At 46.3% G+C, this 20,647-nt stretch overlaps 1 protein-coding gene across 9 annotated transcripts in view; it reads right to left on the reverse strand.

Moving 5' to 3' along the window:
- The window catches only part of LOC138480864 (phosphatidylinositol-binding clathrin assembly protein-like), a 1,856,059-nt gene that overhangs the window by 720,436 nt on the left and 1,114,976 nt on the right, over positions 1-20,647 (reverse strand). For all 9 annotated transcript variants that reach the window (XM_069612639.1, XM_069612640.1, XM_069612642.1 and 6 more), the window contains one exon: positions 1,067-1,174. In XM_069612639.1, the coding sequence (XP_069468740.1) occupies positions 1,067-1,174 (108 nt within the window). The remainder of the gene's footprint in view (positions 1-1,066; positions 1,175-20,647) is intronic.

Genomic DNA, 20,647 nt, shown 5'->3' on the forward strand with positions numbered 1-20,647 from the left:
AATGAGACCACTCTCCGGTGTATCATCACCATCATCAGGAGCGTCTATAATGGTCATGTATGGGTCATCCTGATCATCCTACCACACATCCTGATCTCCTTCCCCTTCATCCCGGTAAGAGTCATGAGAGGCTTGTGTGTCGAGAGGAGATTGCAGTGTGTTGCCCTCAAAAGTATGTATGGGAGGACGCCGCCTTGGGGATTTAGCTAAAGGCTGTGCCATTTCTAAAGGATGTCCCAATTGCAAGTCTGATGTTTTCTGTATGATTGGGTATTTCACAAAAGAGGAGACGTTGTCCATAGTGACCTCTAAATGTTCTCTAGACCAGGTTCCTGTCTTGGGTGTTTCAGAGAGAGCAATAGCTTCAAGTTCTTTCCTAGGCCTTTTCTGTTGGAGAGTGGGATAAATGGAAGGTAGCCACAATACATTGTGGCATCTTCTCAGAGACGGTAGGTGTGTGCGATGAAGGTCTATGATGAAGGTTTGTCATCAAACCTATAACGCAATAATTCAAATAAAATTAAAAAAGAATCAAACTTCAGCTGAAGAAAATCTGCTTAACAAGTATGCCTGGTTCAACTCACCATGAACAAGGTAATCGAAAAGAAAAAGAAAATTGCAAATGCACTAATTAACCCTAGCAAGTTAGGGAATTGCTTTATCCACATACAACAGAAAGATTTACTGTGCGTCCCCAAAACTCCCAAGTGTGCAGACTTTTCCTGTTTTGCCTTTAAATGGCACATGCATCTAAATGGACTGGAACATAAAGGGTCCCCCCCAGGCAAGGGTAAATGTAGTTTTGTTTTAACAGTTCATCACAATTATACAATTCTGCTTTGCTTAGCCTGACACCCATGCCCCCTTCTCCTACTATTCCACCTTCCTACATACAAAAACAATACTGTCAAAACAAGCCAAAACTTAAATAAAACCGCATCACAATTTGATGTTTGTTTTGTGAATAGTTGTGAAAGCTCTTACATAATGAAAGCAACACTAATTGGGATATTATATTGTACGGATTAGTTTAGTTAATTTAAGAATCGGACTTGGAAAACATTACCATTGGCTGTTTGGTTGTCCGGTGCATTAGATTTGGCTCCAAAGACCGCATCAAAATCCACATTAATTGGCGAAGATGCGTTCTGAGAAGTTGAGTGAAGAGGAAATCCTAATGGAGAGAAAGACAATATTGAGCCATGAAAACAAAATCAATATGGACTGCGACAAAGACATCAATGGTTAAAGCCTACCTGCCTTCATCTATACTGTATGAATGAAATGCAATTAACATCAAGTCTATAAAAGTGAAAAGTTCAGGAAAGATATTTTCTATTTTCATATCAGTAATCACTAACATTTTCTATTGCAGCATACAATACAAATAAGCCATCATGAAGTCTAGTGTCCCAAAAGTATCCTAAATCAATCTTATTACTAAATTACAAGGGGTTTTAGGAAAAAGGGAAGCACTGTGGAGCAAGTAGTTATTGTTTCAGCCCTACTCAAAAGGTTGTGATTTAAAAGATTTTTTTTTTTTTACATATGGTATTTCCAGATTTTAAAGTTGCATTCGGCAGTGTAGTTAGGACTGTTTTATGGCCTGTTTTCAAAGCTTTGGGAATCCCCAACTACCTTTTAGAAGCAATAAAACTAATAAACCATAGACAAAGGCATGGGTACGATTTGGACCAGTGACTCATGATATTTGACCTCTAAGCTGTTTTTTTGCCACAAATTGTACTTCAATGCAATTATAAAGCCCCCTCAAAAGACTGCTTTTTATGGCATTCCGAATCAAAATATTTGTTTGCCCCTTGGCCTCATCAACTAAAATTGACTTAAAGTGATTCTGGTTTTTGTCCATATTGTAAAAATCTTTGTGAAACCCTTTTGCACTTTGTTCGGCTGTGCCCTCTTTATAGGCAGCTAAGAAATAGATGGATTCTTCTATATCTAAGGAGGAGTACAGACAGATTTCAGTGGCGCTGAATTACTTGAAATATGCATTGTACTCAAGATTTAATTGTGTGTGTTGTGTGATGAACCGGACAAAGGACTTTGACTGACTATTAGAGTACATTTTCAAGAGGTTTTATTAAAATAAAAGAGCCAAAATGCCTAACTAGCCCTACCTCCTTGAAGGAAGAAATCCACCTAGATAATAAAATAGAAGGGTGTGCTTTAAAAGTCCAAAATAAAGTTCCTTCGGTCCGAATCCCATCCAACTAACTAGCCCTACCACTTTTAAAAAAAAAAAACAGTCTAGCTAAAAGAGAAAGAAGAGGCTTTGTACAATAGTCTCAGCAGGGCATCTGCTTGGCCCAATTTACACTTGGTTTGTTCTTGGGTTTCAAAGTTATTGTTGCTACAACAGCATATTCTTCCCAGTCTTTGTATCAAGGTATGGGTTTCACTCTCTCTCCTGTAAATACAGAAAACTGTCTTGTGTAAGCATTTCCATACCTCCAGGATTTCTTGTAGGCAAACAAAAAAAAAAACACTTCCTCCTTCGAGGTGTTGAGTTTTTCTCAAAGTCTGCGTTGTCCTTCAATCCACGTTATTTCACATAGGGCAGCAGTCCACCCTGTCCTATCAGATGTCTGTACCTTCTGTCACTTTCTCAGGCTTAATTCAAAGTGTTTATATGTCTTCCTCAATCCCCCTTTCGTAGGGTCTTCAAAGACACTGATTTCTGAGGCTCCAATAAACTTGATAGCTTTCCCAGCTGTTATTTCCAATGTTCGTATTTTTATCAATCCCCTTTCACAGGGTAATGGCACACACTGGCTCCTCTGGCTGCCGTAACCTTGTTTATTTTCCCAGCTGCTACTTGTCTTTGCGTGTAGCTATGGTCCGACATGTGCAGCGCTTGGGTTGGGACTCTGCTTCCCTCATACGATCTGGTCTCGGCCTCCGTTACTGGCCCACCACAGCTTGTTCATGGTCACGCCTCCAGATGAGACATGGGCATTTTCCTCACTGCTCCCCCTCAGAACTCCCCTCGGTCAGGTAGAACGCCAACCCTCAGCTGTTCGGCTCCCGGCTCGGTGTGGTTCTGCCTCTCCAGGATGTCAATGATGTGGATGCTCGCCTATGCGTAGTGGTTCTCTTTCCTCTGCAGGAGTTGGAGTTCAGCATTGTCTGTAGCCAATACATGTAAAGAAGGATCTTTGTAGAATATAGTAGCTCCGGGAGATATTAACAACTTTTCCACATCCATATATGGAGACAAATAGGTTTGGGCTTGGAGTTCGGGTCTGGAATGGGAGTCCTTGTCCCAAAGAGGGCATTCACTCCCAGTGAGGTCCCCCTTGCCCAGATGCCCTATTTATTTGCATTTGTAAAGTGACCAAGCACTGTGGCATCAGGGTGCTGTTGCAAACCAGTTACATGATATATACTTAACAGAAATAATTAAATGTAGAATTGAGAAAAGAGGGTATGCACAAAAAATGGCTAGGGGGCCTGAAATGAACACCACTTCGGACATGTTACTTCTGATGTCCGGAATTTGTCATGACAAAGTCATGTAAAGAGGAATGTTTTTAGTGTTTTCCTGAACACCCAATGGAAACGTTCTGCTCGTAGCGAGGGTGGGAGGGGGTTCCATTGGGCTGCTGCTATGGACTGGAACCTCAGCCCACCTCCTCTGGCGTGCTTGTATTTAGGTGGGATAATCCAGTGGGCGTAGGAGGCTCTGACCAATCTGGTAAGGTTAACTTTGACAATTCTTTTAGCTAAGTATCCAGGTGCTGTGTTTTGAAGGCATTTGTGGGTGATGGTGAGAATTTTAAAGTTAATCCTTTCTTGTATCAGGAGCCAATGAGCCTTTTTCTTTCTGCAGAGATATGGTCTTTTTTAGAGATGTTGAGTGCCGACAGTAATGCATTGTTCTGGATTATCTGCATTTTGCATAGGTTTTTCTTAGAGGTGCCTACGAACAGGGTATTGGAATAGTCTAGTCTACCTCCGGTTATCGATCTTTCAATAGCCAGACAGCTAGTCGGAATAAGGTACTGCCTAGCTGCATTGAGAAGTGTAGCGCTGTATGCGGCTGATGAGGCAATGGCATTTACTTGTTTAGTCACTGAGAGGGTGGCATTGAGGTGCACTCCCAGTGTTATCACAGAGTCCGAAACAGGGATTTTGATACCGTCAATCAGGAAAGATGAGTAGGATTGGGGACATTTTTTTAGCATCGTGGGTGATCCTACCACCAGAATTTCCATCTTGTCATCATTTAAAAAAAGGTTGTTCATGGCCATCCAGGTCTGGATGATGAGGTAGATCTCATTGATCAGTGTGGAATCTTCTTCATGTGACCCGGACAGCGGTAGAAGGATTTTAGTGTCATCGGCTTAATTGGTGTAGACTATGCCGAGGGTCATCCAGGTGGTTGAACAAGGGTTTGGTGAATATATTGTATAAGGTGGGAGAGACAAAAGATCCTTGCGGGACTCTGCATAGTATGGGTTCAGCTGGGCTGTTTGCCAGGTCTGAGGAGACTCTTGAAGTCATGGCGTCCTCAGCGAAGTTTGCTGCTGAAGTGAGGTGGTGGCACTGTCAGGCAGAAACCTGTGCAGTTCCCTTAGGGATCACTGCAAAAATGTTTAAGACTACAGGAGTAAGCAGTAAATCCAATTGGTAGCAGTCTGCACCACCCAGATTTACCTGGTAGCTGTGGCTGAGCAGTCAGACTTCTCTCAAGAAGAGTTAGGCAGTATATAGAGTATACACAATAGGGCTAAAAATACAGTAGAACAAGCAAACACTGACCAAAGCTTTGGTATAAAAGTATATATTTATTTAAAACACTTATGAAAATACACTGGCATTAATATATCAAGCAAGTTCAAATACAGTCACTATAAGTATATACACCTCCCTAGTTAATTATTCGACAAGTCTAGGTTAAGACACCACTTATTAGCGAAAACAGAGGTGAGCGCGTAACCGTAGATGGCACTCCAATAATTTGTTTAAAAAGGGAGAGAAAAGACAGTATGGAAATAACACAGTACCAACACTTAAGAAACCACAGCAAGTCAAGAAAGGCAGGGTCTACTGTAGAGCCAAAAGTTCATAGGCCAGGCCACTCTTGGAGAGAGCAAGGCGGAATGTGCCCAAGATCACTCAAATGCACTCAAAGTCTTTGCAGAAAAGGTCAAAAAGAGGTTGGAGCAGTTCAGAAAGGCAAAGTTAGCAGGTCTGAGGTCAACCCAGTTGGAAGGTCAAGGATTTACGGGACACCTTGGACAATCCGTTGCAAGGAAGACCAGGCGGGACACAGTACCTGAAATGGGGAGGAAGCTCCAGCGGTGGCAGTTGTTCCTGGCAGTGGGTGCAAGTCGTGGCTTCGACCAGAGGAAGAGATGATCTCGACGAGGAAGAAAGCTGGAGGTCGTTGCACTGCCAGGGAAGAAACCAGCCGCGGAGTTCCCGATTAAAAGGTACGACCCTTTAATTCGCGGTTAGTGGTGAAGCGTGGCTATCCGGCCGGCGAGGTGCTCGGCACGGGCGGTTTGACCACGAGACGTCAAGGAAGGCGAAAAAGGCAAACTGGTTCATCCCACCAGCTCAAAGGGAAGAAGACTCTCCTAGAAGATCTCCTCTGTCGTCGGGGAAGTGGTGAGTTCGTACAGCAGGGCTCCACCGGTGGTGTCGTCGTTTTAGATGGCTCAGCTTCTCCCCTCTTCGGATTCTTTAGGTCCTGTGGCGAAAAACCCCCATTCAACAGCCTAGCTGTCACTCAAACATGCTAAGTGGTGAGCCGGGCGGCTCACCACTGGGCCAATCACACAAGAGTGCGACTTGAGTTGCCAAGGCAACTCAGTCCAGGGTGCCTAATCCCCCTCCCACACATCCTGTAGACCCCAGACAGAGTGGCACCATTTGGAGGGCTTCTGTGCAGAGGCCCACCAAAAAGTGGAACAAAGGACTCGACTTGGGTTAGAGTTTCAGAGGCGAACACAAACGTCATTTTAAAACCAAGTCCTGGCAAAAAGACCCAACCGGGGAATAAATATTAAATAAATAACTCAGTGGTATCTTTAACATTGCACCAAAAAGTGGTGCGTTTAAAATCAATGGTAAAATCCCATAAGAAATATTCTGGTGGAATATTTCGCGTGGTATCCACTGCCACCAGCCAGAAACTCGACAAGGGGGGACTGGACAGTGCCCCCTTGGGAAACAGACCCAGGGGTAATCGAATTACCCCTACCAGTACTTCCACAATATGATGGTTTGTACTGGTTATGTTCGCAATTTGAGACTTATAAAGCCAATGGTGACTTTCCATGCCCTGGGAGACAGCAGTCAGTCCCAGGGTATGGAGGCTATGTTTGGGGGTCACTATGACACCCCTGTGTTACTGCACTGAGGGTGCTGTGTAACACACATACCAAAAACACATGAAGCCCTATGGAGTAAAAGACCCCAGAAGCCATAAAACACATTCACAGTCAAAGGACATTCTCAAATCATGCCTAAGAGTGGGAGAAAAAAGAGTCTCACTCTTAGCAGGAGAAAAAAATAAACCCCAAAAATCCAGAAAAGCTGCTGGGGAAATTAGGTTGGGAAATTAGCCTAGAGAGAATTCTCCCTAACAGGCACATGGTTCTGTGGTCGACCAAGTCAAAAGCGGCCGGGATCTCAAGGAGAAGGAGTAATGCTGCCTTGCCTTTGTCTCTGAATTAGTCCAATTGATTTGTCAATTCGAGCACGCCCGATTCGGATCCATTGCCAGGTCGAAATCCAGATTGGCGTTTCCCTAATATTTGATTTCACTCCAAGAATAGTTATATTTGATTGTAGGCTGCCCGGTCCAAAATCTTTAGTAGGAACGGTGCAGCGGTGATAGGCCGGTAGTTGTTCAGCGCTGTAGGGTCTAGATGAGGGTTTTTGAGAGGTGGGAGGGGCCCAAGACGCTTTCAGGCTTAAGGGGACACACTTTGCCGAGAAAGGCACATTGAAGAAGTGGGTGATGAATGGGGGCAAGATGTCTGTGGAATCTTTGACAATAGATGCTAGGCAAGAGTCACCTTTTCATCTAGACGGTTTCAATTCCAGATGATATTTGCAGTATCTTCAACTGAAACTTCCCTGAAATGTAATAGGGTGGTAGGTGGTCTAGTGTGGGGAGGTGAGGCGGTACCTGTACTAAGTGTCTTGGCCTTGATGAGGTTTTGTTTCAGAGTTATTTTGTCCAGTTGTAGGTGAATTTTAGCCTTCATGGCAGATTGGATGCAGGTACACCATGGCTCATCTTTCTTGAAGGTTGGGGGGTGGGGGTGGTGTTCCGAGGGGTTTCAAGTTCTATAAGAATGCAGACTGTTCCTTGCGTGTTGGATGAGGCGTTTGCAATTCTGGTATTGTAGGCTAATGATTTTGCTGAAATTATGGCATGTTTACATCCCTTCGCATTCTTGTGGAATGACAGTTTATTAGTATTGTCTGTTTTTTTTTTATCCAAGCAGCTTCGGCTTGCCGTTTGTTTGTACGTAAGGCCTGGAGGTATGGTGTAAACCATGCGTTGATATGGGTGATGGGTTTGGCTTTACGCAGGGTCAGTGGGGCTACCACATTCACTGCTTTGATAAAGGTGTCGGAGTAAGGGGCTTCTAGTGCGCTTGGGTCTGAAGGGGTAAGCTCAAGGCAGAGGGGTGTGTGCTAGGGAGCAATGGCCTTATCCTACAGGCAACTCTGCGTCCACATGTTGGGGGGGGGGGGTAGTGACTTTGAAGGGGGCGTTGAGTCTTAGCTGGCAGGAAAGAGAAGAGTATATGGTGATGAGACCATGGTCAAGGGGTGTTGGCAGAGAGGTGGATCTTAGAGTTCAGGTCATCGATCCAATCCAAAGTTCTACCTTTGTTGTATGTGGGGGGTGTTACACAGTGTAAAAAGCCTAGGTCAGAAAGTGTCTTTGTAAAGGAGGAAGCTTGGTGGTCGGTGGGGTCATTTAGACGGAGGTTGAGGTCCCCTACTGTGATTGATCTGGAGAGTAGTAGGTCTTACTCGAGTGTCTCCCTAGGGAGGGTCTTGCATAGTGGGCTCACTTCCCTAGCCTCACAGGTGGTGGCTCCCCCTCCTCTGGAGAGAAGGGATTCATTTTCTATATTCGTCACAGGCGCCAATTATTGAGATGGTTCCTGGTGTCCAAGGGCTAGACTTATGAACACAACATTAAATGTTTATATAAGCTATTTTAGCTACCGTTTTACAGATGTGTGTATTTTTTGTGTTATTTTTAAATGTATTTGTTTTGTCATACAGTTTAACATACATCTCAGCACAAATTGACAATTCATAATCAACTTCTCACAAGTACATGACCAGTCATAATCCCATAATCTTATTTGATACCTTCGTCAATTTACAGTTACTTACTCCAAGGTGACCAGAAACATTCCTTCTATTTGTGTTTTGCAGATTGTAATAAAAGAATTAGGCACTCTAGACTGTTTAACATCTAAAACACCATAAACCGAGTGTTGAAGGGGATTTTAAAATCTGCAGTTGTACTCTTTTCTAAAGCAGTTTAGCATTCAAGGACGAAATGCCTTGAATGCTGAATTGATGACAAATCACTGTCATTGGAACCGCTTTATGGAGACCCAATAACGTTTCTCCACACCAAAGCTTCCACATAATCAAAATTATAATCCCCAGAGACCACCAGGGGGCTCAAGCGGTAATCGCAGACAGTGAGCGACTGACTCACCATTAGAACTTTGGAATTGTGGCACAGGACGGATACATATGTTGAGATGCCGCAGGACGAACAGCAGCCCGCCCTGGTGCTCCCTGGCAAGCTCAATTTGATCTTCCTTGCCGAAGCCCGCTGACCGAAGACCAGTAGAAAATGGCGCCCACCTAATATTGCCCGTTGCGGCAAAGCACAAACCTGCAGATTAGCATAACAGATGGACCCCAACCTCAGCGGCTGATTGCCATCGAAAGGGAACTGGAGCGGCTCGAAGATAGCAGGCGCTGTTCTTGTTCTCTTGGCTGGGACGGACCTCAACAACAACGGTGAGCCCGGCGGCCTCAGAGGAAGACGCGAGGCGAAGTAGGTGCTCTGGGCTGAGCAGACCGTGGCCAGGCACATGGCTCCCCGGGAAGTGTGTGGCACATCCCCGCGCTGGGCCACACGGGGGCTGACGGCACAACCTCTCTTGACCCGATGCCTCCTCTGGGTCGACTCAATGCAACAAGGGGGTCGGGATACAGCGGCTCTTCTCTCCATCAGGTAAAGGCCCAGTGGCTCATATGGGAGCTGCAACACATGCAGTGATGCTGAAGTGAGGGCCATCAGGTCTGCAACACTAACTCCGTTCCTCCTGGAGGGCCACATACTGCCAGGCCACGTGTATACGCAGCATAGAAGGGGCCATTCTATAGCGGGGTTCGCCCTCGGCAGGTCTGCCATATTCACAGCACCCTTCAGGAGACAACACGGTGGGTGGCTGCCCTCCCTGACATCAGATGGCTAGCTTTGAGGTGAGGACGACTTGAAACCGGCCCTTGTCTGGGCACAAACCTGGCTGGCCCCGCAAGGGGCGACCCAACAGCTCTGGGTGGCTTAACATCAGATGCTCCTCCCGGTCACGGCTTCCAAACTCCAGTTTTTTCAGCGCCCTACCGGCATAATTGCCTCTGCAGCATCAGCAGCTACACCGTCCCACATGGGAGATGATCATGAAGCCTCTTCCAAAGCAGACATAATTATTCTGGAGGAGATAAGGGCAGTGAGTCGGGCATAACAGTGGCAATATCTGAGATCAAAGGGCGACTGGACAAAGTAGAAGACAAAATGAATCAATGGAGAATAATCTATTGTCCACCAACCAAATGGAAATGCGAGTGGATGCCCCCCTGTTGGACCTTGACAGGAAGGAGTTGGACCCGGCACTGAAGGTTGATTACCTTGAGAACCAAGAGTGCAAGTCCAACTGACTGGATCTGCCGGGTAGAGCCCCCCCCCCCCAAAGGACCACGCTCCATACTTGCCAAGTGCCATCATTACAAACACAAAATGGACATTCTCCAGAAAGCCATGGTGAAATCTTATTTGAGGGTGCTGGGGGTTAACTTTCTCACTCTAGTTTTCCCACAGAGGAGAGGATAACAGAATTATCGCCAAGGATGAAGTTAATGGCACACTGCCCTGTTGTAGGCGGAAGTCCGACGTATTGAAATCAGGGGCTATGACCGGGCCCTGGACACCCCTGAAGGCCTGATGAGCCTGCGTCTCAACTGCGGCCGATTACAGAATTCAAGGAATTTCTGGAGGATTAACACTCCATGAATGGCTACACGCTGTGTCACCAACACAATGGCACATTCCTCCCAAGGGTTCCCCGACGGTCATATCGGATTGCAATATCCTTTTCGGTCTCTGCACAATAAGTTGAGTTTGCCTCAGAAGGTTTAGGAGCCAGTTGCTCGCTGTTTCTCTGATTGGTGTTAGCTGAGATGGGTAGGGGCCCCTTTGCGATGTCCCTCTTTTTTTTTCAGGGTATCTCCACTCTACGGCCATTCTCTACTCAACTGGTTTGGGGCAGGGATGAGTCGGGGAAGCACACAGGGGGCATAGCAGGAGGGGCACGGGACATGAGGGCTCGAGAGTCAAATAGCACAGTCATATTGGTCACACTGGTGTGTCAAAACATCTTACTAGGAGGACATGCGCTTAAGGGGGAAATGATCGCCTTCAATAACAATTCATAGCACTGGTGTGAGGCTGGGCTCCCTCAATCGGAAGGGCTTGAACTCCCTGCAGAAAAGGTCGATGGTGACCCGAGAGTTCCAACAATCGGGGGTGGAGATTTTATTTCTGCAATAAAGAACACACCCTCAGATGCAGGTGGGAGCAGCCTACTTGTCATCCAACATGACGAAAAAGGCAGGGGTGGTTATCTTGATTGGCAAGTCCCTGGGGCTCCAAGTCCACTAGGTCAAAAAGGGGATGGAAGGCCGATTACTAGCTCTCAATGGGAGGATTGGTGGACTCGCTGCACATTATATTCAACCAATCAGCAGCAATTCCTATTTTAAAACGAGGCGCTGGCGTTAGGTAACAGGTAGAAGACGTATGCAGGGGGGGAATCTTCACTATATTACTGACCCGGCACTAGCCTGGTTATCTCTGAGGGTGGGGTCCATGCCACCGCCAATCCACTGGTCTAACAACCCAAGTAGCGTCCTTCACATCAATTTTCTCATTGACGCCTGAAGAGCCATACACCCGCAAGCGCGAACATTCACATTTTGCCCCACCACCCCCACAACCCCCACAACACTTGGTCTAGAATTGACTATATCCTCCTGGAGGTGGCACAAGAACACAACATTGTCACTGCAGGAACCAGGATGAAACGCTGTTCAGATCACGGTATGTGGACGTCAACGCTGGACATAGGCCCACCGACCCAAATTGATCACAGGTGGGTCTGTAACTACATGCTCTTTAGAGACCAGTTATTTAGGGACTCCCTGTGCAAAGAATTGGGGGGATTCTTTAAAACTAATGTTACCGCAGACGTCACACTCCACACTATTTGGGAAGCCCTCAAATCCACGATGCATAAGCCACGATGCATGGGCTTTTGATCGCAGAGAGGACTGCTAAGAAAAGGGAGAGGACTTTTACGGAAATCTCGACTTAATGTACAGATAAATGAGAAAGAAAGGGCACTGTGTGTGGACTCATCCCTGGCAGAAACATTGCCCGAAGAGGCGAGCGTGTTACGGCGAGAATTTGGGGATAAATGGCAGAGGAAGGCACTGACGCAATTGCGGCTCCTGAAGCAGAGAAATTATGAAAAGAGCGACAATGCCCACAGATTGTTAGTGGCATGCCTTAGACAGCAAAGAGACCAGAGCCGGCGGTTTATAAGATACAGGAGGAGGGCAACGACGCAGCCGACAAATATTGTACGAAGATTCACACAGTGTTACTCCCTGCTGTACAGAGCAGAAGACACCGTAACAATACCGAAACAAATGAATATATGAGGGCCCCCATGTTCCCATGTCTATTGGAGGAAGAGGAAGCAAACCTCAACATCCGGTGCGGAGGGAGAAAATCCTTCTAGCTATTTCAGGTCTAAGGTTGGGCTCGGCTCCGGGAAAGTATGGGTTTACCCCCACATTTTATAAGAGGTTTGGGTCACTCTTGGTCCTGTTTCTGATCAAGCTGTTTAATAACATGCTGGACGGTGGGGGGTTCCTTTACGTAGTCCATAATCATAATCCTATCTAAAGAGGGCAGAGACACCCTGGAGTGTGGCTCATACTGCCCCATCTCCCTGATTAACGTCGACACAGTGCGGTTCTCCCAGAATTGGTGCACAGCGATCAAGTGGGCTTTGTCAGAGGCCATCAAGGAGATTACAACATCCGTAACACCCTTGACTTGAGGGTGGGCGCAGTTGGAACAGTGCAGGACCTTCTGCTATTGTCATTAGACGCAGAAAAACCGTTAGATGAAATGGTGTGGGCCATCATGGAAGGGGTGCTAAGGGGAGTGGGTCTGGGGGCAAGGTGGTGCTCAGGAGCCATGACGCTATACCAAAATGTCAGGGCCAGGGTGGTTGTCAATGGGATAGCATTGGAGGAGTTTTACCTGAGTAGGGACACGCGACAGGGCTGTCCCCCATCTCCGTTGATCTTTGCCCTGAAGCTGGAACCCTTAAAGAACGTGATCTGTCCGAATGACCAGATTTGTGGCTTCAGGGTCGGTGACAGAGAATACAAATTGGCCCTATACGATTATGACATTCTTGTGTACATCGGGAACCCAACGCAGTCCATTCTGGCTTTGGTTGCACAAATTGTGGACTATGGTCAACCTTTCTAAAACGATGGCCCTCCCACTGCCAGGTGTAACGCTCACCTGACTCCCACGGGGCGCTGGCCTGGTTCGCGCTGCTGTGACCTCGTCTAAGGTGATGCGCAGGGTTCGGAAGACGGACTGGACCGGGCCCCAGATCTGGCTTGTCTGACTCGCAGAAGTATCCTTCTGTAGGTGAGAATAGGGGGTTAACTGTCTGCGGGGTAATGCAATCGACCTCCCACTTACCCCTCTCACCCTCCTCAAAACCCTTCTGTGCTTCCCCGTAGCGTCTCACCTTAGGGTCTGGAAGGACGAGCTCTCCATCCTGCTTCTGATGCAGGGGCGCGTTAGTATCCAGTTACGTCACTGGATTTTCGGATGGGTGAGAACCAAACTTGCTTGGCTTCCAGGTAAGTTTTTCTATAAGTGGTTTCCCTTGTGTCCATGCATTAATGTTCTAATGCTAATGTCTTTTTCCCCATAGGGGCCGGGGTACAGGCACCGACCCGAGGTGAGCGGTGAAATCCTTGTGGAAATCAGGTAAGTCTTTAATGAGTGTTTTGGTAATGTCTTTTCATTCACTCATTAACGCTGATGTCTTTTTCCCCTTAGGGGCCGGGGTCCGAAAATGCCTGGATGCGGCGCGGACCCGAGATGAAAAGGGAATGACCCAACAGGTAAGTCTTGACATGGAGTTTTAGCTTCCCTTTTCCCTTCTTTCTCTCACCTTTGTTCTGGTCTTTTTCTCCCTAGGCGCGGGGGCGCGACTGCGAATCCGGATGGTGGCTGCTGAACATGGAGGCCTCCTGTAAAGGTGAGTAGAATGCGGCGCTGCAGCGATCGATGCGATGTGCTTTTAAAAATAAATGTCTTCCTTTTCAGGATTGTCGGCGAAATGTCTCTGGGATGCAGGTGAGGCCTTTTCCTTCTTCTGTTCTCTTGTTCCCTTCCTTTGCAGGTGATTCAGGATGCTGGCAGGTGTGGCAGAAGTCAAGATGCAGGAGCAGACACGGTGAGCGTCCAGCTGCTAGATGCAGAACAACGCGAAGCACGTGTGGCTGATCGGGTGTGGTTTAAATAGCCTTGGAAGAAGTTCCTAGAATGTGTCCTTCCTCCAATCAGCTATGTATCCTTCCCCGACCACGCCCGGGTGGTAAATGAGTCCCACAGGTAAAGTAGTTCCTTTCAGGCCTCAAGGAGGCCGGGGTTCTGCAGCATGGTCTGCATCAGGTAAGTGCACCCAAACACTTTCATAATGAGCCTGGCACCTTTGGCGCCAGGACTGACGTTTTCTATGAGCCTGGCGCCATAGGCGCCAGGACGCTGTCCAAAGGGCCCCTATAAGGGGTTGCTGGGCCCTTCCCCGGGGACTTGATGTCCGCTTTCGGGGACGCAGGGCCTGAGCCGGCTCCCCGGGAGCGGGCATCGTGACACCAGGGTGCTTGCATCGGACGAGTGCATGCCTACAACACCAGGGCATTCTGGCCTGACCAGAGGGGATTAAATACCTAGGGGCGGTCCTTACTCAAATCTTTGATTATTTATATGGGGCCAATGGGCCAATTTTCCCCCGTTGTGGGGCAAAATTCAGAAGGACCTTTGTGCCTGGTCTAAACTCACGCTCTCCTGGGTGGCACGCTTGACTTCCATTAATGTGAACCTCTTTTTTTTTTATTATATTGTACATGGTTTACAAGAAATCTTTACAAAATGTTAAGAAGAAAGAAAACATTCATTACATCTAAATTTCAAATATACAAGCATACATTAAAAACATCGATCCAATCTCAAAATAGTAAGGGACAAATTTAAAGGATTCAGTGCAAAATACAGTTCGACAATAAAATTCATAGTCGAGTTTAATCATATCAGAGGGGCATATAGATCTAGAGCTTTGATAAAAACCGCCACAGCAAGTCCATCCTTAATATTAGTAATAGCGAGACCAGATATTATCAGCCCCCATTTGACCCATTACACTGAATCTAACTAAATATTTGTCCCTTAAGGATGCCAGAGCAGTACAATCCAAAGAGAGATGCTGAGAGGTTTCAATCACCCCCAGAGTTTTACAAAAGCGACAGATAGGGTGTAAATCTGAAAACTCTTTCCTTTTATGTAGGACTTACCGGGTGGGAAGGAGATTCCATCTGAGTTTAATGAGAAGAGAACGATAATATCTATTGGGAAATTGAGGCAGAATAAAAGACAACAGACCTCTTTTCTTATGGTCGAATTGTAGGTCTCTCAGAGAGGGATAAGAATGCAATTTTTCAATGGTGTTACTCCAATCATGACTGAAAAGACACTCCTTAACCTTATTGGGATTCGTTAGAAGGGTGACCCTATCAGTGGAGATATCCAACAGGGTCTTGTCACAGAGATCACTGAATGTGTTGAGATATAGATTACGGACCAGAGGTCCCTGAGAAAAAATTGTGTGACCCAGAACTGCATAGAGGGTATCAGGTTTAGGAAAGAGCAGAGCTGAAAAAAGAGAAAGGACCCTCCAGAGAATCCTGGCTCGCAGTGAGACTAGCCCTAGTTCGTACCTAATGGCCACTATTGGAATAGAATCCGGCACTTTCAGAATTTTCCTCCAATAGATACCCTCAAGAGAGTCCCAAAAAGTCAAAAGTGCAGAATAGTGAAGTTCCATTCCATAAAGTAGCTTTGGAGTAACCTTACCCTTAAAAAAATCTAATACAGGCTTGAGGGAGAACATGCAGTATTTGTTGTCGAATCTAATGGATTGGGAGATGAGTGGGAGCAGTTTGTGTCTAAGAAATCGTCTAAGCTCAATCGCTGAAGGTTGGGCCAGAATCAAAAAGCCGAGATAGACGATTTTGTGTGTTCTGATTATGTTTTCACCCCCTATTTTCCATACTTTGTTGTTCCCCGTTCTCCCCTTTGAGAAGATCATAGTACGGGTTTTACTCGGGTTAATCTTCAGCCCATTAAGAATGGCGTATTCTTCAAATTTGCAAATGAGCCTCTGCAGGCCAACTTTAGTGTGATCAAAAAGAAGAAAAACATCGGAATAGGCCAACCATGAGAGCCTCAAATCCCCCAGTTTGGCACTCACCATGCCTGTATTTCCCAGAAAATCATCCACATCAGCCATATAGAGGATAAAAAGACAGGGAGCGAACGAGCAACCCTGTCTCACCCCAATACGGGGTCCTTATCCTTCTGGAGAGAGTTCCTGCCAAATCAAGCCTGATATGGACCCCTGGGTTTTCATACATAGCCATAATACGAGTTAACAGACTGGCCGGAATGCCCCATTTGGTTAATTTTTCCCATAGTCTTGACATGATAACCAAATCAAAGGCGTTTGACAGGTCGATAGACGCAACGTAGAGGGAACCATCATATTTACCCCAGGTAGAACTTTGCAGGGCACTAAATAATAAGACCATTAAGATTAGTTGAGTGGCCTGCCCTAAAACCTGTTTGATGTTTGGGGAGAATATGATTTTCCTTAATCCAAACGTTAAGGTGGGAAAGAAGCATAGAGGCAAAAAGCTTGCAGTCCGCATCAATAAGCGAAATAGGTCTATAATTTTTGACCAAAGTACGCAGACCTCTTTTGAAAATTGGAACAATATGAGCGGTTTGCCAACTAATAGGTACTTTCCCAGAATTAACGACGTCTTGAAAAAGCAGGGAGAGGAGGTTGGTCCAGAGATCTGGCTCGGCTTTAAATGTATTATTAGTAAGGCCATTGGGGCCCGGAGCCCTAGATTTCTTGGCTTTAGAGATAAGTCCTAGCACTATCTCAGAATCGATTGCAGGCTTCCAAGAGTCCTTAGAAAGGTTGTTCCCCAAAAGACAAAAATCTAATCCCTCACCCCCTGTATCAAATAAATCGGTATAATGCTCTACCCATTGAACCTCTGGGATGGCATTCAACTGGTCAGCCTCCGCCACATCGTCTAGGCTAGACAAGGTAACCCAGAATGCCCTCGGATCTCGTTTTATTAGCACTGCAAGCATATGCTCCGCGTCGTTTTGTAGCATAGTAGCTTTTCTTGACTTACAGTCATTTTTATATTTTTGCCGGATGGTTTTAATTTTTGTTTTTTTATCAACCCATTCAATATCTAGGGCCTGTACACCTCTAATAAGTTTCCGAGTGAGGCCCTTTGCATTAGCCAATTCTTGATCAAATCTATGAGGGTGAGATATTTTGAAAACGCCCTTCCTAAGCTAAGTGAACCTCTTGCCAAGGCTACTATTCCTGTTCCAGGATAGTCCAAAACCCCCCTTTGTTACAGATGCTAAGGTGTTCATGGCGTGTCTGTGGGTAGATAAGAGACCACGCATAGCGTACTCCAGGTTTATTCAACCGAAAGATAGAGCGGGGGTGGGGGTGGCATATCCTGACTTATTCGAATGTTACTGTGTGGCCCAATTCCACATATTGGTGGATCACCTGAGGGAAAACCGAGAGAAACAGTGGATGACCCTGGAGAATGACATTCTCCCCCTTCACTCTAGGTGCATGGCTGTGGGTCCCCATTAGCACGATGACTCGCAGAATTTGGGCACAACCGGTCTTGCGAACCCTTTGGCACTAGTGAAGGGGGGCGCAGGACATGCAAGGGATCCCCTCTTAGCTGCCAATGGGCCCCACCCATTAGGGATATGATCGTGGAACCCTCGCAGTATCAGACCTATTACGAGGCAGGGTTAGTTAGAGCGGGACAGCTGTGGAGGGAGGGTTGTTCGTCTCTCCAGTGTCTGATGTCCTGTGAAATGGAAATTCCTGATCATTAGTACCTCTAGCGAGAAGCCTATGCGTCTCACCCTTTTCCAACTCATTTACCAAAAACTTCCCTGTGGAGAACTCTTGTAAGGTCTCATAAGTGATACAAATTTCGAAGGCACCCCCATAGATCACAGGTCTGTCAAGATAAGGCTGGCTGAAAGACATCCTGTCCACTGTGTAAGATTTCTCACACAGCAGAATGTGTGGGATCCACTGGTTGCTGGCAACCTTTTAGAATGATAGTGGTGTACAGCCTGTTGTACCCAGGTATTATCTGATGAAATCTCTTGCCCGGCTCTTTGGGTAGCAGGAGTAGCAGCCATGGGGGCTATGCCTCCCCACCACCAATGTGATATTGGAGAAGTGCGTGGTGTGGGGGAAGATCACTTTGTCCGACCCACCCCACCATGACCCTGTGACAGGGGTGTGTCACATTGTTGCACAATGCAACCCTGCAATCCCTTAAGTGGACACCGAACATACATAGATTCAATCACCTGAGAACCTCTGGCCCCAGAGCCCTTGAAGACTGCCCTTTGGTGTCATCCAGGGGACCCATTTCCTGAGGGATAGGAGGGCAGAGAAGTGCACAAAATATAGGGTGCAATATCAGGGAAGCCAAGCACAGAAGAACTAGCCATTTCAAGTTGTAAAGGAAATATGTACATAAGAACAGGAAAAGAACAGGAGAAACCCCAGGTGCAGCAGATGTGCAGGACTGCACAGTAGGAAACACACATTTAATTCAACCGCAAGGGACAGCCATATGCAGCGCTGAACCGTGAACCTAAGGAAGAAACAACCCTGCTTTAAAGCACTGACGAATGCAGATTCAAGTTTGCATCCGGCTTTAATGAAGGTTTGGCAGCATGTATCCGCAGAGGACAAATTGAGTTGCAGAAGTCTGTGCCAAACCAAAACAAACAAATCATAGTTGCACTGCAATTCTAACCCACACCAGAGTATGGTTGCAAGCATTGGCTCATAAGCAACTGTGCAGGTAATTTAGGATTGGGACCGAGTGCTGACGAGAAAGGCAGAAAACTAGATTAGATGAGCAGTAGGGTGTTGCCTGGAGAGAGGCAGGGAGAAAGAGCCAAAGGAGAATTGAGGTCGGAAACAGAAACATTAGAAGGAAAGGGTTAGAGAGGAGAGAGTAGGAGATTAAGGAAATGATTGTAACTAGAGGCAGCAGGAGGAGTGATGTGAAGGATAAGAAGGTGGAAACTAGGAACAGCATATGGAAGAAGTGGTAGTGAACAAGATACGTGGAGATGAAAGCAGAGAGTAGGAAAAGTGAAAATGTGGTTGAAAGAAATGAATAGCATGAACAGGCACACCATTAAACCAAAAGGCTTCATTAATGGTAGGGTGGAGGTACAAGCATATGGTGAGGTGTCAAAAAGGTTTTGGAAAAAGGTGAAGGAAGTGGCAGTCAATAATAAAGTACAGAAGAGACCCCATGAGGTATGAGACCGTTGTGTCTTATCGAGGTAGAGGAGAATTTGATGCTGGGTGACATAGCAAGGAGCCAGGATTAGAGAAGAAGAGAAGTTAACCAGTTTCCAGCTCCAGTGACGTGTACCTGCAAGACTATGGGTGGGAGGATTAGAGGCGGTTGCTGTATCACCACGCCCTTATCCAGCCAGATGAGCAGCCCAGTGAGCCAAATGCCTGGTGTAAATTATGTTGATAAGTATGGAGGTTATTGAACCCCCGCTACAGCCATGTTGCAGCCCATCAGACCCAGGTGAAGCATGGGGTCTACCCCTGAGGCACAAGAATAGAAGCAGAAGACTGGAGTCCATGGAAGTGCCACGAAACAAATGTGGTGACATAATTGCACAAGATGGATTGTTTGAGAGACTTGCAATGGAAGTGATGGTCCCCTTTTTGGTCTGAGAACCGAAATCCAAATACTTTGTTGAATTTGGGGACTGCATTGAAACCAGAGACTTGTGTTCCCAGAGAATATTGCCTTTGTTAATCGGTTCCAAGTGAAGACAGCCTCTGTTAGGTTTTATTTTCAAATTTGGCACGCCTTCAACTGGTTGAGAAAAAAGGAGAAGCACAAATATGGAATTAACCTGACTCATAGTGGAATTCTCTCAATAAAAGCCTGATTTATCTTCTATTCCCAAGTCCGCCTGTAGAGACTAATTGGCATTGTGACATCCCTGCAGGCAATATCTGCATAAATCCATTCCGATACTTATTCGACAGCTAGTACTTCCTACGAGACAATGAGGGGATATGGATGCTGCCATGTATGGTCGTAGCAACTGTCTCCATTGGAGAATGAGACATTCAGCTGTCTCATGGAAACTGCTATGACCTGTTACAGATCAGCCCAAGCCTGCAGAGAAAGCCCAGGAAGAATTCTTTGAAATCTGAATGCGTCAGCCCCAAGTGACTGGGGAACTGCCAAAGGATTGAATGGTTGCAAACCTGTTATTGGTGTCAGATGGGTTTTGCTCAGGCCATTGCTTAGGGTGCTAGAAATACCCAACACAACTAGGCAACAGGGTTTTAATCATGCCCACACCTGGCTCTTTCAGTAGTAAACATGGATGAGCAGCCAACTCTTCAAAGGGGGGCACAGTGGTTAAAGGTGCAGTGTAACAAAACATTCAACAATATATATATGTGTGCTTTGAAGGCAAGTAAACCTGAATGCAGGTTTACAAGTCAGTAACATTGTAAAACAGAGTTCTAGCAGTTTCTTTGACATGTGCCCCTGTTTGTCAGTCACTGGGGTTGGGTAACAAGATGGACTACCTGGGAGCTTAAGGTACCCAACGACCAGTATATATATAACTGTGACAAAGTTACCCAGAGGCAGAATCAGCCAGAAATACACTCTTATGGTAATTTTTTGGTGTCTGAAACTTCTTTTGCCAATAGTGAGGCATCTGGTATGCTTTTATTTGTAGGGCTGCTGCAGGGCTGTCCCACAGGAATACCTAAAAAGGGGTACTCAGAGAACCTAATTTTGTTGCAGGGTGAGCCATCAACCAGAGGTATTACCC

This window comes from Ambystoma mexicanum, chromosome 5p, assembly GCF_040938575.1.
Source record: "Ambystoma mexicanum isolate Mex_15411 chromosome 5p, UKY_AmexF1_1, whole genome shotgun sequence".
Taxonomy (NCBI): domain Eukaryota; kingdom Metazoa; phylum Chordata; class Amphibia; order Caudata; family Ambystomatidae; genus Ambystoma; species Ambystoma mexicanum.